At 46.3% G+C, this 25,570-nt stretch overlaps 1 protein-coding gene across 1 annotated transcript; it reads right to left on the bottom strand.

The window, feature by feature from the left end:
• Positions 1-1,310: 1,310 nt before the first annotated feature.
• LOC135813124 (slit homolog 1 protein-like) lies at positions 1,311-24,140 on the bottom strand. Its single transcript, XM_065326342.1, has 11 exons — positions 24,068-24,140; positions 23,683-23,784; positions 17,808-18,038; positions 16,392-16,763; positions 11,935-12,213; positions 10,356-10,493; positions 8,348-8,515; positions 7,670-7,795; positions 3,827-3,958; positions 2,076-2,601; positions 1,311-1,323 (listed from the first exon to the last, which is right to left on the bottom strand). Exons 1-11 carry the CDS (start codon positions 24,138-24,140, stop codon positions 1,311-1,313), a joined length of 2,160 nt encoding a protein of 719 aa, XP_065182414.1.
• Between the last annotated feature and the right edge of the window lie 1,430 nt (positions 24,141-25,570).

Consider the following 25,570-nt stretch of genomic DNA (forward strand, 5'->3'; position numbering starts at 1 on the left):
AGGAGCGACCAGAGTTTGAGCCGGCTTCCCCCGTCCCTGAAGATACACAGTTGAAATATCAACAAGACCCCGTTAGTGGTTTTGTTCATCGATTTAGAAATGAATAACAGAAAAACCTAGAAAAGAGATTTTTCACCATTTTCAAAACTTCGCTGTTAACCCTTTGCATGCTGAGTACGAGTTGACTCGCGCTTTATGCATGACCTGATCCACTATGTACGAGTTAACTCGCAAAAAAATCGCAGAGAGAGAGAGTGTGTGCGCGTGTTGGTCAGTTTTGGTTTGCTGGACGAATAGTCTGTGTCAGTGTTTTCTTTGGGTTTAATACTAGTGGGATTTTGCTATCCAGTGTACGTTAAACGTAGGAGTCACTTAGAAAACAGGTGCCTGGGTCGGAGTCCATGGCTTCTCTTGGGTCCAAATTCGGATGGGTAGAATACGGTTTCTACATTGTCCCCACGTGTAGAGAAAAAACGTGTACGAATCTGCCGGGTATCATCAAAATCTGGCGAAGCGTAGAGCAGAACAGGTTTCCTTAGTGTCTGTCACACAACGGCCTCCGAGAGTGAAAGACTTTTCACGTCTTCTTTCTGTGCGTGTCCTTATTATTTGGTAGTATGGTGCTTTCTTTTTGGTTTTGTTGCATTGTGTTGGTTGCATGTGCAGTCTTCTGCAGAACAGTGTGTTGGTTGCATGTGCAGTCTTCTGCAGAACACTGTGTTGGTTGCATGTGCAGTCTTATGCAGAACACTGTGTTGGTTGCACGTGCAGTCTTCTACAAAACACGCACACCATTGTCATGTATATAACATTGTTTTTGCACGCATGACCAAATGCTGTAACACGGTTTTCTTTTTTCTTTGGTTATCAGTTTTGCCTCATCGTGTCTAGCAGTCTTCTTGTTTGTCTGTCTCCAAGGAATTATGTAGAACATTTAGTTCATTTTCGTTGTTGTGTGGCGAGGCGGATGGGAGGGGAGGCTGGGTGCCTGACGCACGGAGATGTCACTTCTCTGCGGTTGACGTCACAGTATAAGAATTAGCAGAGAAGTAGTGTTCTCTGTCCACCCGGGAACGGGTACGAGGGAGCACGGTGTGGGATAAAAGGAGGTGACGAGTGCAGGGTCGGCCTCTTTTGTCTTTGTGCGGAGAGTTGAGTGAGAGTGCACACCCACCCACCCCAGTAATCATCATGTAATTCCATACATCATCGCTTTGATTATTCTAGTGATTTGATTATTCTAGAGTGTGCGGATGCATAATGGTCGGGCGTGGTTTTCTGGTTGTACGTAGCTGGAGTTTTTGGTTAGACTAGGCAATGGTTCTGTATAGTCATGACCGCGGAATTGTGTGCAAAGACAATAAGTTGGGGCGCTGTGCTGTGGTGGCCCCCACTGGCAGTGTTCACGTGTTCAATAGTGGTGTACACGTATGAGTGAGTGTGCGGATGTGTGCGCAACGAATGAGTGCAGGGTGGACAGAGAAAACATTCTTTTTTTTATTTCACCGTCCAATGGCAGAAGCCAATGCAAAGGAGGAGGCGCTAGCCAGCCATGGCAGGAGAAGAAAAAAGAAAGAAAGAATGAAAGAAGATGATAATGGGAAGAGATGAATGCATCAGCGCTGTGAAAAAAAATATATGCTGGTGCACTAAAACATTACGGGAATGCAACACGTGTTCACGGGATTCTCCGCACCTCATCCCCAAAAAAGTAGCTCTCAACTCAGACTGATTACCCTCAAGCACCAACCTATATTCCATCCTCACAGACCAAAGTGATACTAAGTCTTTATAGCAGGAAATTTTCGGACGGAATTTATTTTCGTACGATTTCGTACACGGCCTCTTTTGTACGGAAATTAATTCCGTACTAAAATTTGTTCATGTGCAATTATGTACACTATACATGTACATGCATACTCCTTGCAAACACGTGTATTTAGCATGCAGCACTGTACGAAAATATAACCCGTACAAAAGGTCGAAATTTGGCTTTGTCCGAAAATATTTCCGTCCCAAAATTTCCTGCTATATAGTATTGTCTCCCAAACTGTTCGTGGTAGAGGAAACCATACTGTTCGTGGTAGAGGAAACCATACTGTTCGTGGTAGAGGAAACCATACTGTTCGTGGTAGAGGAAACCATACTGTTCGTGGTAGAGGAAACCATACTGTTCGTGGTAGAGGAAACCATACTGTTCGTGGTAGAGGAAACCATACTGTTCGTGGTAGAGGAAACCATACTGTTCGTGGTAGAGGAAACCATACTGTTCGTGGTAGAGGAAACCATACTGTTCGTGGTAGAGGAAACCATACTGTTCGTGGTAGAGGAAACCATACTGTTCGTGGTAGAGGAAACCATACTGTTCGTGGTAGAGGAAACTATACTGTTCGTGGTAGAGGAAACCATACTGTTCGTGGTAGAGAAAACCATACTGTTCGTGGTAGAGGAAACCATACTGTTCGTGGTAGAGGAAACCACACTGTTCGTGGTAAAGGAAACCATACTGTTCGTGGTAGAGGAAACCATACTGTTCGTGGTAGAGGAAACCATACTGTTCGTGGTAGAGGAAACCATACTGTTCGTGGTAGAGAAACCATACTGTTCGTGGTAGAGGAAACCATACTGTCCGTGGTAGAGGAAACCATACTGTTCGTGGTAGAGGAAACCATACTGTTCGTGGTAGAGGAAACCATACTGTTCGTGGTAGAGGAAACCATACTGTTCGTGGTAGAGGAAACCGTACTGGCAGCGTTAAGTACATCGAACGGAGGGCAGTAATCTTGCACTACTAGAATAGTTTACCCTTGATGTACTTTGTGTATGCAGATCGATCACATATGATCGATTCATAATTGATCCTTAAAACCTTCGTAACTCCATCATTTTTTTCAAACTCAACAATCAAAGGGTCTATCTGGTAGCGGTAACTCCCAGCTTCCAATGCAACAACCGCCGAAGAGCTACGATGGCCTAATCCAAAGATATAGCACTTCGCATTCTTATCTCGGCGAATTCAAATTTTTTGATCGATCTCTTCGCCATTTTAGGGTAAAATCCCTTCTTCGTGTACTCTTTGACCAACTGGGCACAAGATAATGACGTTGGCTGAAGTTAGAATCGCCTCGAAAAGATTTGAGCGTTCTGAGGTAGAGGAGAGTGGCCACAATGGTGTACAGTCAACTTCGCTAATAACGACTGCGGATATAACGACAATTCGCGAATAACGACAGCATTTCCATGCCCAGAGCAAAGTCCCTTCCAACTGTAGTACATATAATGAGACTTCGGGTATAACGACACTTCGCGAATAAGGACACTTTTTTGATGCCCCGCCGAGTGTCGTTATAAGCGAAGTTGACTGTAGATGGGGATTTGCTCGCCTATCGGGCTTGAATATGACTTTTGCGGTATTCCCCGCGCCTGATTTGTGGCAGCTAGTTGATGGAGCCTGGTGTCCTGGCGTTGCTGTCGCCGGGAGGTTTCCAGAGCCCAAGGTTGTGGAAATGGAGTGAAGGGGGCCAAAGTCATAGCCTGTGGAAGGTGAAAATTGTGCTGAAAATTCAAATTCTGCTTCATTCTGTGCTGGAAATCATTACATTAAGGGTTAAAAATTAACACATATGCGCAACAGAGTTGACCAGTAGACATCAGCTTGAGAGGTTGAGGGAGGGGGACGATGATTTCTCAGCGAGCCTGGGGCACAAACTTTGAACAACTTGCCATGTAGAAGGCGCCAAGTATTTGAAAAGCTACAACTGACACGTACTGAAGGTGTATGAAATTCACCACGGCAACACAAACAAGTCGTGTATTTAACACTTACCTATACAGGAGAGACCATCTCCTTTAAAACCTGGTTCACAGGTGCAAACGTATGATGAGTTTCCCTTCGCTATCTTTCTGCAAACAGCATTCTGGTCACACTGGTGAGATCCCTCGGCACATCCATCAAATGCTGAAACAAGGCCAAGATATCAGAACGAGCACAGAAATTGGAAGATGACACGTACCACTACTAGAATAGTTAACCCTTTATGTATTTTTGTATGTGGATCGATCACATATGATCGATTCATGATTGATCCTTAATGATAGCTTGCATAGCGTCCTACCGGTAGGACGTTGCGTCCTACCGGTAGGATGCTGGAACTCACGCTGAGAAAATTTGAACGCTTGAGATTTTTTCTTTTTGAACTGGGTTGTTGTAATCATTGGACTCCTTGGCAGTGGCGCAAGACGCGAGCACATGTTCTGCGCACTGCGCATGCGCAAAATTTCATTGTCAAAATGCCTACATTGATTCAGGTCGGAACGCGATTAACTGTGCCAGTGACGACTTTTGATCATGGTTTTTACGCACACGATGAGGATCGATGGTCATTCTCCTCTTACGGAGACAGCTGGAGAAGTGCGGAGTGTTTGGGCACTGTTTTGAGTGTGACTTTTGATCGAGAACGATGCAGAATAAAGTGGGATTTGTACAGTACTACATCGATTGTAGCCGTTGCTGAAGTTCGTGCAGCTGCAGAGTCCGACCCGTGTGACGACGGAGCAAGAGGTAAGCGTAGAATTGTTCGTCCCAAGCGTTTTGAGGACAGCGACAGCGATGTAGCCGATCAGCCTAGTAACAGTCGTACCTTTGCAAATAGTCGGAGTGTAAGTTCTGGATCTGTGCGTGCGGCACGTTCTGCTCAGCCATCCAATGTTCCATCGAGAAAACGCTGCCTCTCTCCAACTCCAGAGCCTGACCAATGCTTGTTGGACGACGACGATGATACTTCACCGTTGTCAGTATATCCGCCTTTCCAAGACCCCGTATCGACGCGGCGACAACCTGCACTAGCTGCACTCGATGGCGACGACAGCAGCTCAAGTAGATGTCGCAGTGACGACGATAGTGATTCGGATTCATCGGAATGTAGCAGTAGTGAAGGATCGAGTCTTGAAGACGCTCCCACTGTTCTTCAGGCACATGGTTTGGACTGGACATTGGGTGACGTAGTGATCGATCAGTACAAGGATATTCCGTACAAAGCGAAAGTAGATGCTGACAATTTGCACACAATGAATGAATTGGACGCCTGGATGCTGTTCTTTCCGCAGAAGGAAATGGATGAGATAGTGAAGTGCACAAATGCTCACCTGCGTGACAAGCGGAAAGCTGTAACCCGCGATGAGTTTTACAAGGTGATAGGTATCCTCTACCTGATGACGCTGTGTCCAGTATGTTGCCAACGGCGTGACCACTGGAGTGTGACCGAGGGTCTCCTTCCAGCACCAGCCTTTGGACATCGATACGGCATGGGAGCAAATCGCTTTGAGAAAATTCTTCCTGCCATGCACTTTCGCCCACCAGTCAGCGGAGACACCAGGCGCGGCTGGAAAATTGTGAGCCCCCTCATCGACAAGTGCAATTTGAAGTGGCACACTTCAATCCGGCCCGGCCACAAATTGACGGTGGACGAGTCAATGTTTGCTTGGTACGGTCGTGGTGGTGACATTGGCGGGATGCCCACAGTCATCAAAATCAAGCGAATGCCGAAAGGTGTGGACTGCGAAATTAAGTCCGTTGCTGATGTGTCCACAAACATCATGCTTGCGATGGAGATCAACCATCGCAAAGACACCATGGCTACCAAGAAGTGGCAGAAAGAGTTCGGTGCTGAAAGAGTTCGGTGCTGGGACTGCCACAACTTTGCGACTGACCGATATATGGCATGGCTCTGGAAGAATCGTGTGCGGCGATTCCTGGTTTGCATCCGTCAAGACAGCAGTCGCTCTTATGAAGCATGGGCTCTTCTTTGCGGGTGTTGTCAAGACGGCGCACACAGCCTTCCCGTTGAAGCTCCTGTCCGCGATGTGTCCTTCTCCGAAAGGCCGCTTCGTGTCCGCAACCGCACAGAGGGACGGCATAGCACTGAATGCTGTTGCATGGCGCGACAGGAAGGTGCATTCGTTTGTCAGCACGTGCGCGACGACTCTTGCCGGAGATCCTGCCAAGAAAAAGCGTATGATGACAGCTTGAAACTGTACTTCAAGACAGTTGATCGACCGAAGTTGGTGGCAATGTACCACGATGGCGCGCCTTCCATTGATGTCCGCAACCACCTTCGGCAGAATGGCTTGGCTCTAGAGCAAGTGTGGCGCACGGACACCTGGCACCATCGTGTGTATGCCTCAGTGTTAGGCATCATGGAGAAAAATGCTTACCTTGCATTTTCCCATTTCTGCTGTGGCCTCGACAGGATCACCCACTCGGCATTCACCACTCGTCTTGCAGAGCAACTGATCCGCTACAACGCCCCGCAGCAGCCGCAAAGTCAAACAGGTGCTGCGGAGCCTGAAGTAGATCAGCCTGACAGCACCGAGCATCGGTTGGTATCCCTGTCCGAGGTCAGCGGCAAGCCACACACACGTAAATGTGTTGTGTGCAGGCATGTCCGCGACTTGGGCAGGAAGGCGAGCTAATACTGCTACACGTGTGGGCCGAATGCCGTGATGTGCTCTCCGGCCACGGGACGCACGTGCTTTCAATACCACATCGTCCATGGCCTGCCACACTGAGTGAACGTGTGTTCAGCCTGCTATGCTCATGCTTGCATCTATATTATTTATTTTTCATTTTAACTCCTTTTTCTACTGTTGCCATGGGCGTTGCCATGGTACCCAGCAATTCAACATTCGACACGGTCGTTATGCAATGCTTACATCAGTCAGCCCGCTATGCTCATCTTACATTATTTTATTGTTCAATATAATTATCTTCTTTTGTTCTCCCGCTTCCATGGGCGCTGCCATGGTAGCCTGCAGTAGTACTCCTCCAACCGCGTCAAAATTGTCAGAGCTTCACCCAATGGCTCTATGTAGTGTGTGGTTTCAAATTTATGGAAGAGACTGGTATATAGCCAGTGTGGCATGTCTGTGTATGATGGTCCTACCGGTAGGTCCTACCGGTAGGACCAGGGTCTATGCAAGCTATCATTAAAACCTTCGTAACTCCATAATTTTTTTCAAATTCAACGATCGAAGGGTCTATCTGGTAGCGGAAACTCCAAGCTTTCCAATGCTACAATCGCCGAAGAGCTACGATGTCCTAATCCAAAGATATAGCGCGCCGCATTCTCATCTCGGTAAATTGAAATTGAAGTTTGAATCGCCTCGAAATGATTTGAGCGTTCTGCGGTAGAGGAGAGTGGAATGGTGTAGATGGGGGAATTTGCTCGCCTATCGGGCTTGGATATGACTTTCCTGTATTCCCAGTGCCTGATTTGTGGCAGCTAGTTGATGGAGCCTGGTGTCCTGGCGTTGCTATCGCCAGGTGGTTTCCAGAGCCCAAGATTGTGAAAATGGAGTGAAGCAGGCCAAAGTGATGGCTTGTGGCAGGTGAAAATTGTGCGTAAAATTCAAATTCTGCTTCATTCTGCGCTGGATATCAGTACATAAATGGGTTAAAAAATCACACATAAGCACAACAGAGTTGACCAGGAGACATCAGCTTGAGAAGTTGAGGAGGGGGACGATGATTTCTCAGTGAGCCAGGGGCACAAACTTTGAACAACTTTCCATATAGAAGGTGCCAAGTAATGGAAAAGCTACAACTCACAAGTACTGTACGTGTATGAAATTCACCACGGCAACACAAACAAGTCGTGAATTTAACACTTACGTGCACAGGTTAGTCCATCTCCTGTAAAACCTGGTTGACAGGTGCAAACGTGTGAGTTTCCCTTTTCAGCCTTTTTGCAGCCAGCATTCTGGTCACACTGGTGGGATCCGTCGGCACATCCATCATCTGCTGAAACAAGGCCAAGATATCAGACAGATGACGCGTAGTCTCAATGTAATTATGTACCCTCCTGAGTCAAGGGGGGGATAATGCTCGAAAAGGTGGCAGATTCTGCTCGAAAAGCAGTGAAATTGGCAGAATCACACAAACCTTACAGCGGGCACTTCCTTGAATTCTGCTCCATTTCTTTATCCACATACCAAACATGCATGAAACTTACCAGAAAAAGTACTGAATTCTGCCAATTTTTCTGCCGGCATTGTCCACCAAGGCCTAACCCTCCCGAATCAATGGCCTTGAAATGCAAATCTGAGAATTGATGAGAGTACCCAGTCGTAGATGTGATGTGAGTACACAGCCCTGCAACTGGTTAACAATATCCTCAATACCTGCTGGAATGTCAAACTCGACTGGGTTTGCTGCCATAAGAGGGTCACATACAATTGTCTTAATGTGGGCACAGGGTATACATGTATGTGAAATAGTAGGGTATAGAACATATTTTAATTTTCTCCCCGCCACACAATTTTGAACTACTGATAGGGCTGAAGCACTTACAAACGCATTTAGGTAGTGATGTCAGCTTGCCCTCTGCAGTGCAGTTTGGTGATCCATCACCGAGTAGACGAAAGCCATCATCACAAGCATATCGAGCGGTATCTCCATAAAGTATACGTGATGTGTTCTTTTTTCCATTGGTAATCTTAGGTGTTCTACATTGAACAACTGCCAAACAAATTCCATAAAACCAAACACACGCTCACAATTATGTCAGGGGTTTCGGGTTCGAATCCACCTTTTGACAAGATTTTTCCTCTTCTTTTTTCGCTTCTTCTTACCTTCATCTTGTGATTATTTCTTCACAGCTAGCATAGTAAGATGGGACGAGTAGCCTTTTTCTTTTTTTAATTCCATCTGTGTGACGGGCGGCGTTGACAGATATTTTCGGAATTTTTATGTTTTCACCCTGAGAATGGGCCATGCCCGCGCAGTTTGGTGAATGTAATGATTTATTTATTTTGAAAGATGTGTGCAGGGAAGAGACCGTATCTGGAAAGTTCCAGTTGAGGTAGGAGTGGCTGCAATGGAGTCTGTGAGTTCTTGAAAAGTTTGTACTTAAAGTACCATAATTTGGCTAATGCTCAATCTCATGTTTGAGTCTAGGGTTGAGGGACAGTTAATGAGTAAGTTATGGAGCCAGTGTAACTTATGTATCTGCTAATAGTTGGGTAATTATGTAGAAGTAGAAAAGAGGACCCAAGAGCTACAAGTTATGCTATAATATCCACTAACACCACTAGTTACTTTACAATCAGCTCATGCAATAACATTGCATGACACTTGCCAACGGCACGGACGTTCTATCAGCTCTAGCACATCTTGGATGCGCACTCCAACAGCCTTCGAGCTTGGAAGGTTCTTAGTTATAGAAATAACTCAAAGTCTCAGTTCTGAAGGATTCTGTCGGATGTACATGTATGTCGAGGACCCGAGTGTAACTGTGGAAGGAGCCTGGTATCTTCCATTCTTAGAAGGTTTCATTTCAAAATTTGCACAGGCAAAATCTGCTTTCACACAGGGCATGTTTCCACACTTCTCTCGAAATGATGAAGATAGTGATAAAAGGAAAAAGGAAAAGGATAGCTCGTGCATATCTTTGTGGCGCATCCCCTGCCCTCATTAGAACTTCCCGCACGTGAGATAGCAAACGCCCAATTTAGGAAATTTTATGAAAAAAATGATCACAGATATAGATATAGATGGTGGCCAAATGGTTTTTGAAACCAGAGGTCTGGACTTTTGAAACGCACTATAGTACGGAAACAACTGACATCTGGTGCCGAAACAGCATCAGTCCGATGCAAATTTTGTTCTGCCCAACGTAATTCTACCTAACGTCAACATCGACATAACGCTCGCTACGGCGCGGTCCCCGATGTGTGCACTCTCGAAGCAACGCAGATTCTTGTGTGCGGTACGATCAAGCTGGAGCTTTACCTAGCCAGTTTAGGCCAGTTTAGTCCTATATAACCTAAACATCGACATAACGCATGCTTCGATGGAGTCCCCGACGTGCGCACTCCCGATACAACGTAGATTCACGTGCGCAGTACGATCAAGCTGTAGCTGTAGCTAACCAGTTTAGTCTTACCGTGCATATATTCTGCGGCATCGATTGCATCTGATGTCGATGGTGGTACAGTGTGAACATGTTTTCATGGTTAAATCCGCCTTGTAAAACCCTTCATTTTTAGGTACATCTTGTATTTTACAGAAAGTTTTCTACATAACATAACTCTTGATGGTGTTTGCGAGGTCCCAGAGATTACGTTATATAGAGAGTAGACCTGTACTACGACTTCAGCATTTGCTTCTGAGCTTTTCTGATGTAAAATGATGTAAAATATTCCACGCAATGGGCTTATCCCTGCCCAGGAGGGTAACAATATACTAAGCAGCGACTGTCTAACTAATTAATTTTGACAGCAATATGATGGGAGGTGCATGTGCAGAAGAAACTTAAAAACATCGTCAATCTCGCATTCAGCGTAATGATGTTGCTTACCATCACAACCACCATAATCCTGTCTTCCAGTGCCTTCAAAACCTTCCGGGCAAACACACTCGTAACTTCCAGCCGTGTTAATACATGAACCCCTCGAACGTATACAGTCGTTCACATCTAAACTGCATTCGTCCATATCTGAAACCACACATCAGCAAAACAAACTGTATGTAGCACTCTGGTGGTAGGTCAGCAACTTTGCATGCACAACACTTGGGACTGTAATAATTTCATAGACGCTCTCAAGGTATTAGGAAATTAGCCCTTTACTGTCCGATTAAAATGTATACAAGCCCACGCAACCACAACATCTGAAACTAGAATTAGACGTAACTTTGGTTTGAATTTGACAATTTCCACGATCTTGGGCATCCTGGAAAGGTCTTGACGAGACGAACGCAATTAACACTCGGCGCCACAGGATGCACTGGACCAGCGCTGAAAGCCAGGGAACGCGCACTAGCGCTGAGCTCATGCTCGAAATCGATCTCAATCCACCATGTCACCCCTGTTGCTCGTATCGAGCTCAAATATTTTCGTAGAGACTACCGGGAACCTACTTTTGAATTTGAATCGGTGTCGTCTTGCCAACAGGTGACGTAAACAGGGAAAATCCCAGCCGTCGACATGCGTGTCGCGCTCTAAACGCGCATTTCCCGGGACCAGAATTACGAGTGCGATAACTCAGCAACCGCTCTTCGTATCGCTTCGGGAATTGTTCGAGGCGACAGCTGAGACTTTTCTCTTCGACCTACATATTTCGATCTCTCCAAAAGATTTGAGCAAGTTGCGATAATTTCAAAATGCCTACCCCATCGATCCCATTGGATCGATGCTTGTATGTACGGACAGTAAAGGGTTAAAGGCCACATGCCACGTACTGCTCTTTTCTCTCCGAAACTCAACACTTGCAAGCCAGATATGAAAGAAAGAAAAGTACGAGGCATGTGGCCTCTAATTTGCTAAAACTTTAAAATTCTCCGTGAAGTCCAAATTTGAAATTGCTCTCAAGGTAGCTACACATAGAGAATTGAAAACGGCCTTGTACCACTGTTTATGCTTGTACTCGTGTAGTCTTGTCTACCGGTGACACATTTTCTCTACTTGAGGCCAGAAGGGAAGAAAACACAAAGATAATGATGCATATCAGCTAGGTAAACACTTTAACATTCAGATAGGCGCGAGTCAGCGCAAGTACAGGTGGTGCCATGCAATGATAGTACATGAACTTGGCCAAAGCTAAATTGCGCTACCAAAGAGCTTTCTTCTTTTTTCATTAACTCCACTCTAAGCTTTCACAGTTCATAATACATAACAATGCATTTGCTAAAATAAACTGTTCTCTGCATTTTGTTTATAATTGATGCAATGTTTCGTGATGAGCGTTTCACGGAGACTCCCATTCTGAAAATACTTTATCAAGTAACTATAATGGTCTGTAACCATTTTTCCACAGTGTCTCAGATACAACCTTCATTGCTCTAATGTAGGCGTTTCATTTTTGACCAAACCGTACACTACCCTAGCATACACTGAAAATTGGTCACCAAAGAGAGTGAAATATTTGTCTACTTCCTACCTAGACAGTTATCGCCTGTGTAGCCAGCCGAACACTGGCATAGATAGGAGCCTGCTGTGTTGGTGCATGAGCTGCGGCCTTGTGGACAGTTGTGGCCACCGCCAGTTACACATTCGTTCACATCGAGGCAGTTGCCATTGCTCTCCGTGAAACCAGCGCGACATGAACAGGTGAAGCCATCTCCAGGCAGCGGGATATCAGTACACGTGTGTAGTGAACTAGAACATGGTGATGTAATACAGCTGTCCAGATCCTCGTCACAGTTAGAACCAGTGCGACCTATAGAAAGGCATGTATACAGAACATGTTATCAGTTAGCAGTTTGCAAAGATACAAGAAAAAGTCAAAATAAATATCAGCTACTTCCTCAGTTACGCAAAACTTTGTTGCGTGTTTTGTGTTCTTGTCGTGATCTTTCTGAAATCCTTGAAAAATTGTCTTCATATAATTTTTTCATTTTCTTTTTTTGGTCCTTTCTGTCTTATATTTTTATCATTTCTTGTTTTCCCTTGCATATCATCCCTTCATCATTCTGTGAGAACCTGTCCTATGGGCAGGTGAGAAAGCATCTCTGCCTGTTCATTTGGTGAAGTAAAATAAACAACAACAACAAGCATAACCGTTTTTTGACAGGATGTCAGCAGAACACACCGACGATGAAGTGCGAAAATGAGAAGCAGTTTGAAAGACCGTGTGGCTCGAAGTGCCCAGAATTCATGCAGAAACCGGCCAGCCACTGCTGTACCAGCACAATGGTACGCGTCCGCACATAGCCAAAATATCTTCATGCAAACGACACCAGGAGATTCCCGTGCAAACTTGTAGTGCTGGAAAGTTGTTATGCATGGAATCGGCGTGAACATCTTGTCCAGGTGTTTATCCCTCGCGTACCAGGTCCAGGTGTAGTGTTCTGCTAAGTTGCCTTTGCAGGAGGACTCCACTGCTTGGACGACATCTGCCATCGAATCAACTTTGGAGGCTCGGAATTTCTGCTTCAAACAGCCGAACTTGGAGTCAACACTACATCTAATGTGACCAACTCGCATGAAAGAAATTTGAATGCTTGTATTTAGGCCTGATAGCACATGCCAGCTGAAGTATGCCATGACTGATCGGTTCTTGTTCTGCCCAACGCAGTTATCAGCATGAAACATCAAGGATGGCTCCTTGGAACGCTTCTCCAAAAAATGGTGGAGCATGCTCATAACCGCATTGGGACCATGAGCAAGCCGTCCATCACAGCCAATGCTCTCTGCTTCATTGAACAAGTAATTTACTTGCAGATTGCGTGCCTCATCACAAATTCCAAACTTTAATAGTTGTATATTAAATCTGGACTTGAAATACAATGGGCCCACCTAGCAAGTGTGCTGAGGTAGCTCAAGCTGTTGGACGAAGTCGAAAGTGATGTGGGTAGAAGATGCCTGTGCATCTGTATCCGTTGTTCGGCTTAGCTCATCCCTGGCATCACTTATTGATTTGTTGTAGTACTGCCGTTCATCATCAGCCTCCTGCATGTGAGCTGAAAGTTGCTCCATGGCCAGGTGGGTGGTCTCCTCTGTCTTCGCAGGCCTGACATTCTCACGCAGCCGCTCACAGCGTGCGCAAACATCAGATCTCTGCTTCATGATGCATATATCTGGAGTATTAGCTTTCCAAAGCCGTTTGAACGTGGTCAGACTAATAGGACGCGCACCTTCAGAATCACAGTATAGACAATGAATTTCTTTCTTTGTGCAACTAGCAGGAAGATATGTGGGCGCCTTTGCTGCGCGTCCCCTGGGTGCTGCTGGTTGTGGCATTCCATAACGAGATGCATAGTTTTGATAAACTGCACAACATTGTCTGCCACTGCAGTAGGTAAGATGTTGGGCGGGGTTTGCCCTTACTCTTGCTGCTCTGTGGCGTTGTAAGTAGATGTTCAGCGTCTTCTTGTAATTTACGTAGTAGAGTATGCGACAATCCATGTGCACCTTGGAACACTTCACGGCAGACGACAACACCAAGCATTGCATATGTGAACGAAAATTTGCGAGAACTTGCAGTTGCAGCTCCAGCGCTGGGGCTAGATAATTTCATTATCGCTGCAAGTTCGCCCAGCACGTACCGCTTCAGCACACTCCTCTTCATTGCTCTCAAGTTACATACCAGTTCCTCAAGTTGGTCCGGAGGTAGCTTGGTCCAATGATTCACTTTGCATTTGCAACCGATGTCCAGTGTGTCGGTTATCATCGCCGCTGCAGCTCCACTTGCTGCACTCGTTCCATCGCTAGTGGTATCCTCTGCATTGCTGAAATAATTGTCATCGCTGCTCTGCGACTCCAGCGATAAACAAGTCAACCTTTCTGCAGGCGTGTCCGAATCTGAGTCGTCTGAGCCAGACGATTCGGCGATCGTATCACTGCTGTTTAGGCCGTAAAAACTTTCGTCATGTTCCCGTAGCGCAGCGAGGTCGTCAACGCTTACACCGCAAATTTGTAGGCTTCGTCTTCTACTCGTGCATGCCATGACACTCTGTGGCTTCTCTACTTTCAGTACGCGTCTTGCATGCACTCACACTTGTTGAAAGATGAAGTTGCGCCACTTGATACCTTTTCAAGATGAAAACAAATAATCTTGAAGCGATCCTCATCAAGGAGACAACTCGTAAAAAGTACAATATCACCTGAGCTCAAAAATATTTTTCTTCAATTCCGAACTTCAAACTCCCATTCTGAACAATTTCCGTAATTTTCTACCGTACCTTTTTTGCTGGCCGCGGCTCATATGCTGTTTAGAATATATAGTTGTCCTCGCGCCGTGTGGTCGTTCGTTTCTGACACTTTAGAGAGAACCAGAGGGTTCACAACAGGGAGCGCAAAAGAGTGGATGAGTTACACTTAGGGAGTAAGAGCGAGTTTCTAGTTCTTAGAGAAGAGAACCAATTAAAACACATGAGATGAGGTGGGCACAACTCAAGCTTAACAGAATGGACATGCGTCTATGTGATAACGGGGTTGTGTGAGCGATTTTATAAAGGGCGGACGATGAGAGCATGCGGGGTTGACGGAGGAGGATTTTAAGGATTTTCTTGTGGTGTTTTTCAAGCTTTGTAGCAGCGAAAGAGGATAATCCAACCCAAGACGTATCGGCATAATCAAATATTGGGCGAAGGTAGGCTTAATAAAAAAGAAGCTTGCAAGAACATGGGAGGTAGGAGCAGTGGGGGGAGAGGATTCCTAAGGATTTACTTGATTTTTTACAGATATATTCGATATGGGGTACCCAGGAGAGCGCAGAGTCAATCACAATGCCAAGGTGTTTGCGAGAAGACACTATGTCAATTGGATTTGGAAAGTTGGCATGGATGAATGAGGGTAGTGAACTCCGGCTGGGGCGGGAAGAGCATGATCTTTGTTTTTGATAGATTTGGGGATAACCTTCAGGACGACATCCAGGAAAGAACTTCCTGAATGCCAGCATACAAGTTGTTTTTCAGGCCAGTGGGAGCTGATGAGGTGAGAAGGGTCTTGTCGTCAGCAAACAGAGACGTTCTGCAGGTAAGTCGTTTACGTATATTATAAATAGTAGGGGACCAAGAATTGATCCTTGAGGAACGCCTGACAATCCTGGCTCTGCAGCCGAGGATGTGCCAAGCACAGTTACGTACTGATAACGCCGAGAGATAAGATGTTCAACCAGGAGAGTGGTTGTTTGCGTACCCTGAATGCATGATCAACGTTAAAGCTACTTCTGAAGTAATTGTAAAAAGAGAAGAAGACACCTGAATACGAGTTATGCAGCAAAGTCTCAGTAGCCTGTCAGTTTTGTGCCCTATTACCGCACCTTCTGACTGTTTATCATCTTCTTACAGTCGTGGATAGTATTTGCGGCATAACTCGTTCTCATGTTTTTCTTCCCTATTTTACATTTATTACTGGCATACTTGCCAACCCAGCCAACGCAAATCCCTTAGTTACATACCCAGTTTCCTTCGATTTTCTATTTTCCTGGTTTTCGCCAATTTCCGCCGGTTTTCTCCTTTGTTGGACAATTTTTGATTATTTTTGCGTCTTTTTCCGCAATGTTTTGGCAATTTTTTCTTTATTTTTATAATTTATTCATTTGTAACCCATTCCTCATTGGGGGATCAAAATCTCCGGTATGAGTGTTGTTTCCCGGTATAATACAAGGAAAATCGGTATGTTTGGAAAGTATGTGCTGGCTCAGTATCTGAGTTAAATTTTAGCTAATTAGTTATAATAATGATGATATTGCATCTCATCGCATATTGTCTATAGCTGTCTAATGGTGTCCAGATCTTGTGGGAGTCTGTAGGACGAAATAACTCGTCCTTGGCACTGAAAATGTTAACTCAGATCCCGTCATCATATTCACTGCGAAACAATCAATCTTTGCAATGGAATTGCCCAAGTCATTCCTCGAACACAGAAGTCAAATTCATGATTTACACTTACCAGCTTCACAAGAGGCACAGCCCAGTTGAGTGAAGGGTTCTGTCAGAGAAATGGACGTAAGTGGCTGACAAGTTCCATAGCAGCTGCACAGAGCAACTGGAATTGTCATGGTAGCGATGTCACCATTGCTGTCGGCTGCTGTCACATGTAGTGACACACTGCCATTGAGATGCCTCTCAGTAGGAGTCCATGACAAGACCAGTGAACTGGGGGATACTCTCTGAGCAGACACGGTGATACCATTAGCTGTGTAATTGATGCTCATGATCGTCAACCCAGCTCTTGGAGATGAGACAACAGTAACTGTGCTAGCTGCTTGATATGTACCATGCAAGGCAGTTCGACTCATTGAGATTGTTGGTGGAGTACGAGCTGCCCATAGAAACATGTAAATAAATACACATGTTCATGTGCAACCAAATACCTACTGCAAATACTTACTGCAAATACTTACAGCAAATACTTACTGCAAATACTTACTGCAAATACTTACTGCAAATACTTACTGCAAATACTTACTGCAAATACTTACTGCAAATATTTACTGCAAATACTTACTGCATGCGCATGTACACCAAAAACAAGAAATAAATGGACCAAACCACGCATACACGTGTATACGCACACACACACACACAGGGACAGACAGACACACACGCACACAAACACACACACACAAACACACACACATACACACACATACACTAACACACACATATACACACATACACACACACACACACACACACAAACACACGCACACACACACATACACACACACACATACACATACACACACACACACACACACACATACACAAACACAAATACAGACAAGCACACACACACACACGTTTACACACAGATTCACACTTACACACACAAACATGGTTGCCCACAATGACACACACAAAACAGACCGCCACTCAAACAAAGGCAGAAGAGAACAGAGACAACCGCCTGGTTCTTTATTGTAAAAAAAATAGAAAAAGAAAATTATCGTGTCCGTTCCCGAAGGGAACTCACGGCGTCCGCTAACACCCGATAAACCCTAGCGGCAGATGCAGCACCTAACGGTGGGGGTGAGCGGGTAAGTCTCACAACCACTGGCACAAGTGCCGAAAACGACCCCATTAGCTGCATCCATGTACCCCTTGTGCCTGGCCACAAGTTCCCAGTTGACTGTGGGTAGCAGCACGGCTGGAAAAACCGCTCCCAGGCAGGACTTGAACCAGGTGCCTCTCGTATCTCAATCATGGTCTTTGACCAACCCACTGTGCCTGCCTGGTTCTTTATTGTAACACTGTGCAAAAGCTAAGGCAATCCTCAGGCAACGGATATCCTCTACATCATCTGGGTCCAATGAACTCCGAACACAAAACTAAAACCGTATGTTAACTAGATACGAATACCTACCGACAGTATTGGTGCTCATGTTGAGGTCTCGTTTGGATGCTAGTGTGCTCTTAGCCAAGTTAATGTCACTAGAAAGTATATAATCAGCAATGCAGGTGGCATCGTCGTCACATCCATCCACCATTACCCTTGTGTCCACAATGCCAGTTGTGGGTGGATTGATAGGGTTGTAAGTTCTGAAACTTTCCTGTGAGGAGTATGAGAAGGGGCTAGTGCTCTCGTTGACTTGATCTGTGCAGACGGGACATTGCAACGTCAGGTTAAGCAAACAAACAAGCCAATATACACACATCGATACAGACATATCTTCTGCGGATCGGCGCTATGCCATAAAATGCACAGTAACAAGTCTTTAGTTGCATCTCAGTGCCATATTGAAGGTCGCAGTGAGGGGTTGGGGGCGGTTAAGGTCGTAGGAGGGAGGTTGTGTGGGGGGGGGGGGCGTGTTAGTTGGGAGGGGGGGGGCAGGGTGTTTGTGGGGGGAGGGGGTGGTAGCCATAAAAGACACCCTCTGTGAGATAGCCGCTTTTAATTTGACAGTTTGACAAAGTTTCACAACGGATGAGTTGTTGCAAACCATGGAAATCGTTCTTAGATATCATCCCCATGTAACAGTTTTCCCCTGTTCTCTATAACTTTACACTCCCTCGCACCTCGTGCGTCTTACGCCTGTCTATTAGCACCTTCATTGGCGCCATTGCCACATGTATACTATCACATTTTGCATATAACTGGTCGAGGCACGCTCAACCAGGCCTCTTACTTTTCAAGTTTGATTAAACCTGTTACACTGGTAGCAGAGGATGGTTACTACTCTGCTTTTGGCAGGTGTTCTGGTCGCTCTGCTTACGCTCCTCGTACTCGTCGTTCGGCTGATAAACGATATCAAGACCGCTCAGCGCGTTAGCCAAGGACACCGAACGATACATCCGAACTCGGAACCGTGGGAGCCAACACCCCGCCTTACGAAAGAGCCGCCTGTGTTTGGAGGAGATTCCGCTACATTCAAAGAATGGACGTTTGCAATGGACATGGCCCTACGGTCGTTGGCACTCCCAAATGCGGCACAGAGGGTCGACTACGCGGCAGGATTTTTGACTGGAAACGCTCGTCTTTGGTTGATAGCGGCATTGGAAGCTAACCAAGTGTTTTCCGACTGGCCTGCTCTGAAAGCGGCACTTGGCGATGTGTACGGACCACGGCACAACGAGGAAACATCGCGTATGGGACTAATTTCCGCAGCGCAGCGCGGGTCGCTGGACGCATACATTGCTGCTTTCACTCGCCTCAGCCTGCAAGTGCCGGAAATCGACCACCACACCAGAGCGCTGCTGTTCGTCAGGGGTCTAGTGCCGCACATCCAGCGACAGGTCATGCGTGAGCATCCACGTACCCTGGAGCAAGCTGTCATGGCAGCAAACACCGTGGAGCAGTCGTCAGGGCCACCGGCGTCGGGGCCACCAGCCAGTAGAGAGTCGCGTTCCGTGCCCAGCTTCCGTGGTCAGGGCCTCCGCAAGCTGACGGACCAAGAGCGTGTCCTACTGCGAGCAATGGGACACTGCTTTGCTTGCAGGAAGCCAGGCCACCTCGCTAAAGACTGTACTGAGGGTGGACAGCGCTACCCAAACGCTGGTCGCCAGTAAGAAAGGGGGTGCGCTTACTGGCGACGACCCAAGCGCCCACGCCGGTACCAGTCGCTAACCGGTTCGGAGCTCTGGAAGTTGAAGACGTTGCTCTCCAGGAACCTACGGAGCCGGAGACACCCATAGCTGTAGGAAATTGTCCCGTTGCAGAAAGGTGTCATGTCAGCAACGTCAGCGTCGGCAATGAACCTGAACACGACCTACTGCGCATACAGGGAAAGATCGGCGGTCGCCGTGCAGTGATGCTGATAGATTCCGGTTCGACGCATGACTTCATTGCAGACAGTTTTGTTCGAAAGCATCATCTTGACACGGATGCAAGCTCAGCAGTGCTGAGCGTAACATTGGCGGACGGCTCGACCAGCGAGGTCCCGCATATTTCCACACGCACGCTAAGGGTGACAGTCGGGGGCTTCAGTGAGGAACAGCACTTTACTGTGTATCCCCTGACTCGCTACGACGCTATTCTTGGCAAGCCGTGGCTTACAAGGAACAACCCCAGCATCAACTTCCGTACGAACGAAGTTCAGTTGGACGGTGAGCCCTTTGTTGCCAAATTGCCTTCAGCTAACCCGCCGACAGCCGACCGGCCATCTGTGGAAAGCATGTTTATCAGTGGCCGACAAGCTCGTCATGCCCTGAGGAGTGGAGCCGAGGGGTTTCTTGCATGGGTCACTGCTGCAAACGAGGAGAATCGTTCCGGGCCACAACTCCAGGAATCAGAGCAACAAGACATCCAGAACCTGCTCAAGAGATACCAGGATTTATTTCCAGACGAGCTGCCGAATGAGCTTCCACCGAAGAGACCAGTCGACCATGAAATCCAGATAGAAGATGGAGCCAGACCACCGTCTCGACCCGCCTACCGCCTGCCGAAACCAGAGATGGACGAGCTCCAGTCACAGCTATCAGAATTACTTGAGAAGGGATTCATTGAGCCAAGTAAGTCGCCATACGGTGCACCTGTGTTTTTTGTGAAAAAGTCGGATGGTACTCTGAGAATGGTGTGCGATTGGCGAGAATTGAATAGAATTACGATCAAAAACAAAGCTTGTCTTCCTAATATTGATGACTTATTCGACACGATCCAGGGCAGTGCATATTTCTCCAAGTTGGACTTGCGGTCAGGCTACAATCAAATCAGAATTCAAGACTCGGATGTTTCTAAGACGGCCATTAATACGCCGTTCGGCCACTTCCAATTTAGAGTCATGGGATTCGGGCTGACTAATGCCCCGGCCACCTTTCAGTCTCTCATGAACTCTATTCTGCAACCGCATCTCCGAAAATTCGTTGTAGTATTCTTGGATGACATTCTAGTTTTCAGCAAGACCTGGGAAGATCATCAGCATCATCTTCAAACAGTTCTAGAAACACTTAGAAATAGTGAGCTGTATTGCAAACAGTCTAAATGCGAATTCGGCGTGAGAGAAGTTCTCTTCTTGGGGCATAAAATCAACGGCACATCAATTTCCCCTGATCCCAAGAAGATAAGTGCTGTGGAAACATGGCCAACTCCGTCGTCAGTAACTGATGTGAGGAAGTTTCTTGGCTTTGCAAAATATTTCCGAAGGTTCATAGATCGACACTCGACCATCTCTCGTCCATTAGAAGAAATCACCGGAAAAAATTCACGCTTTGAATGGAGCGCTGCTAGACAGAAGGCATTCGAGTCTCTAAAATCAGCATTACTCGAGGCGCCAGTGTTGCAACTGGCCGATGTTGAGAAAAGCTTCATGGTAGAAACTGACGCAAGTGACTTTGCCGTGGCGGGTGTGCTCCTGCAGCAGGGAGAAGATATGGATTTGCATCCCGTAGCCTATTGTAGTCGGAAACTGTCAGCTGCAGAACGCAACTATACTGCGGCCGAGAGGGAAACGTTGGCTGTGGTATTTGCATTAAAGTGCTGGAGAATCTATCTATTCCGCCACTTTGACCTGATGACTGATAATATGGGTGTTGTCTATTTACGAACCAAACCGACTCTCACCAAGCGTGAGGCAAGATGGGTAGAGTTTTTAGCTGACTATGACTTTACGGTCTTTCACAAACCAGGAAAGAAAAACATTGCCGACCCGCTTTCACGCCGTCCAGATCTGTTCAGTGATTCTGAAATAGGCGGGTCATCCTATCCTCCTAACATTCAGTTGAATGCCATAGAGCATACCCTAGAGATTAATCCAGACTTAGCGCAGTTAATTGTCAACGGTTACAAGTGCGACAAGGATCTTGCTCCCATTATCAGGAGACTGAAAAATTCAAGCCATGACAATCTGCACGACCGTTACCTTCTAAATGAAACACCCGGTTATCTTTATCTCAGATCTTCACCACAGAACAGGTTATGCATTCCAAAGAGTAGCAAACTCCGACTCGCCCTGCTTCAAGAATACCATGACTGTGTGACTGCGGGGCATCCCGGTCGAGATCGCACCTATTTCAGACTCTCTAGATATTTCTATTGGCCCAGAATGGGACTGGATGTAAAGGCGTTTGTCAAGTCATGTGACGTCTGCCAACGAGTTAAAGGCGGCCAGCTAAAAACTGGTCTCTTGCAGAATTTACCAGTGCCCAGTCAGCCGTGGGCAGATATCTCGATGGATTTTATCATGGGTTTGCCTAGGACCGATACAGGTCATGATGCTATATATGTATTTGTAGACCGCTTGACAAAGTGTGTACATTTAGCACCTACTTCCTCTACTATTGACGCTAAAGGAAGTGCTGATCTGTATATTCAACATGTATTTCGACTTCATGGTTTGAGTTCTAGTATTGTATGTGATCGTGATCCAAGATTTACGGCAGCATTTTTTCAGGAATTGTTTGATCGCTTAGGAACGAAACTAGCATTTAGTACTGCCAATCACCCTCAGACAGATGGCCTAACTGAACGAGTAAACAGAATAGTAGAGGATGTGCTGAGGGCTTTTGTAAATCATAAACAAGATAACTGGGATATGCTCCTACCTCTCTGTGAGTTTTCTATCAACAGCGCTACTCAATCATCTACAGGAAACACACCGTTCTTCTTAAATTACGGTCTAAATCCCAGAGCGCCACCCGACTTCCTCAACCCTATTCAGGGAGGCAGAGATTCAGCTGATTGGTTGCAAGCAAGACAAGACGCGGTCAAGATCTCACAAGATGCGCTAGTGGCAGCTCAAGCTCGTCAGGCCTTCTATGCAGATCGGACAAGGGTCGAGGGAAAGCTGAAGGTGGGAGATTTGGTAATGGTCTACCGGGATTTCCTCCTGACTCCTGAAGCTCGGGACCGACCATCCCATAAATTACGCCCCAAGTGGTTTGGCCCCTTTCCTATAACCCATGTGGTCGGCCCGAATGCCTACAAGCTCAAGTTGCCTCATACCAGCCGCTGTCACCCGGTATTTAATGTGTCGGCACTCCGTGCCTACGAGAAGAACGTTATTCCTAATAGGAGACAGCCTACGCCTCCGCCTATCACGGACCTTGATGGTCATGCCCGCTATGTGGTGGAGAACATTCTCAGTCACCGCCGCCGGCAGAATCAGCTTCAGTACCTAGTCAAGTGGCAAGGCTACTCTGATGCCACTTGGGAGCCTGAACATTATTTGTTGGATGAATCTGGTAATGACATTGTTCCACTTCAGAAGTACAAAACCTTGGCTTCTGCCTGCTGAGTTTTGCAGTTGAACTTCTAGTTTCACCTTACACATTTGTTGAGCTTATTACACTTTATTTGCATGGAGTTTCAGTCGTCTTATTGTGTTACTTCAGTGCGAAGCCTTTTTTCGTCTCGCACGTGTTTGCGCTTATTGTACTCTATTCCACTTGAGCATTTGGGTTATAAGCTCCTTCCTCTCCATAGGAGGGGGATGATGTAACAGTTTTCCCCTGTTCTCTATAACTTTACACTCCCTCGCACCTCGTGCGTCTTACGCCTGTCTATTAGCACCTTCATTGGCGCCATTGCCACATGTATACTATCACATTTTGCATATAACTGGTCGAGGCACGCTCAACCAGGCCTCTTACTTTTCAAGTTTGATTAAACCTGTTACACCCCATGCATGGGATCTGTAGGATAGCCATCAATGGTCCAGATGTACTACAGATCTCACGTGTCGAAGTTTCATACCTTGTGAAGCAGTTAACTGTGTGAAAACAGGAGGCACCCACAGTCACCAAAACTGCCTATTGGAGAGATAATTATGGTCAAAAAGAAAGTAGTTGCCCAACAAATAGCTTACACTCATTTCCTTCAAGTATTAGTTCGGTGATGTTTTGCAAGATATCTACACCGTTGTCGCGGTCTACGTTGAGAAGACCAATCACCTGGGAATTCTCTGGCACTGCAGAAGGTAAAGAATAACAAGAAGCAAACCCTTAAGAGAGCATGTCTGAGAATGCCAAAGTATGTGAGCAAGTGGATCCCACCGATTTCGCTCAAAATTTGCAGGTATGTTCCCTTTGGGGTGTGGATCGATTGTGCAAACCCCTTGAAAATGTGTCCGAAGGGAACCGTGAAACTTGCCTACCCTTCACAAATGGCCGAAATATCACAATATGTGTCTACAAACGAGTCACGCGAGAGCGTAAACGAACAAGCTACGAACAAAACTCCATCGAGCCAACATTGCCTCAACTTAGAAGAGTTCCTGGAGCAGTAGCGCTTAGGCACGCAAGGATCCCAGGAGACGAGGGCCATTACCCCCTGACGCCACAAATGATTGTCTTGAAAATAGCTAAATTACAAGCCTTGGCAAAACAGCCAGCTACGTCCTCAATTGGCAAGAACTATACACCGGCAGATAGTAGAACACCTCTTCTAGCGCTGAGCACATGTCCCCATCTTCTATTTGAGGTTTTCTTGAAATAAACTTTTTGGAATTTTTCCATTCGACCATGCTGAAATACGGCCAAAGTCATACCTGGCCAGGAAAGCTTGCCCCTCCGCGATGTCTCCCCAGCAATTTCTACTCAAACACTACGCTCAGTGCAGCAGAACAAAGTGCATTGTTGACTCTGACAAGGAGAACCAGCCGTGATCACTAAGTCTTGTCGCTCCAAACGACAAGCTTCTCCTTGCGCCATCAACAATTTTTCGTGCCACTGTTGATGCAAAAGTGACTGAAGTTCTGAACACAGTTTTTGAATTTTATTGCAAGATGCACGGTGAAATCATTAAATTTTTTATTTTAGTTGCTGGAGCTCCTGAATAATTTTCTTGCTAGAGAGTCGGGCAAATGGAGAGAGCTAGTAGAGAGTTCAACTCTTGAAGAGGTTTTACACGTGGAGTCAACGGCTGGACGACGGCAAGGAGAGAGCGAGTAGAAGGTGCAACTTTCAAAAGGGTCCCTCCACCGTCACTACGTAGGTGAGGGGATAGGCGCCGCCGAGGTAGAACTAAGCCTGCTGAATGTTCCGGAGCAAGGCGGACGAGCAACGAAAATGAGGGAAAAAAAGTGTTCTAGTGAATTTATTTGTAGAACTTGGAATGTTCGTACATTATACGCTGGTGGAAAGCAGAAGCAGTTGACCCACGAGATGAATCGTTATCGCTGGAACATCCTTGGACTGGCTGAGACACATTTGTCAGGGATGGGAGACTTCACCACCGATGACAAGCATGAGCAAGGTGTTGGATTCGTGGTGTACAGGGACTACCGGAAATCTGTTGTGGACTGCTGGCCTGTATCTAGCCGAGTGATTTGCATTCGCCTTGCTGCAGCCCCCCTGAATGTCAGTATCATCCAAGTGTATTCTCCAACTACATCACACGATGATGATGACACAGAGGCATTTCATGGCGATTTGGAGAAAGTATTACAGAAAGTTCCTAAAAAAGATGTCTTGATAGTACAGGGAGACTGGAATGCCAAAGTTGGGGCGGAAGCATTCCCTGATTGGATTGGCACTGCTGGTCTCTAAGGTTATGGCCGTACCAATGATAGGGGTCTGCGTCTACTGGAGTTTTCCAAACTGAATAACCTCATCCTGGCCAACACCATGTATCCTCATAAACCATCAAGACAAACTACATGGCATTCAGCTGATGGGAGAACACACAACCAGATCGACTACATTCTAGTAAGCAGTCGTTTCAAGTCCAGTGTCGTGCAACGTCTCACGCGCGTG

Source organism: Sycon ciliatum, chromosome 3, assembly GCF_964019385.1.
Source record: "Sycon ciliatum chromosome 3, ocSycCili1.1, whole genome shotgun sequence".
In the NCBI taxonomy this organism is placed as follows: domain Eukaryota; kingdom Metazoa; phylum Porifera; class Calcarea; order Leucosolenida; family Sycettidae; genus Sycon; species Sycon ciliatum.

Excerpts from the sequence above, each read along its gene's own strand:
- LOC135813124 (XM_065326342.1), bottom strand. The coding sequence starts at position 24,140 with ATGGCCCTCGTCTCCTGGGATCCTTGCGTGCCTAAGCGCTACTGCTCC. Across the intron at positions 23,785-24,067 it reads CTCTTCTAAGTTGAGGCAAT|TGCCAGAGAATTCCCAGGTG; the intron begins GTTGGCTCGATG and ends TACCTTCTGCAG. Across the intron at positions 16,764-17,807 it reads CATGAGCACCAATACTGTCG|CTCGTACTCCACCAACAATC; the intron begins GTAGGTATTCGT and ends TTCTATGGGCAG.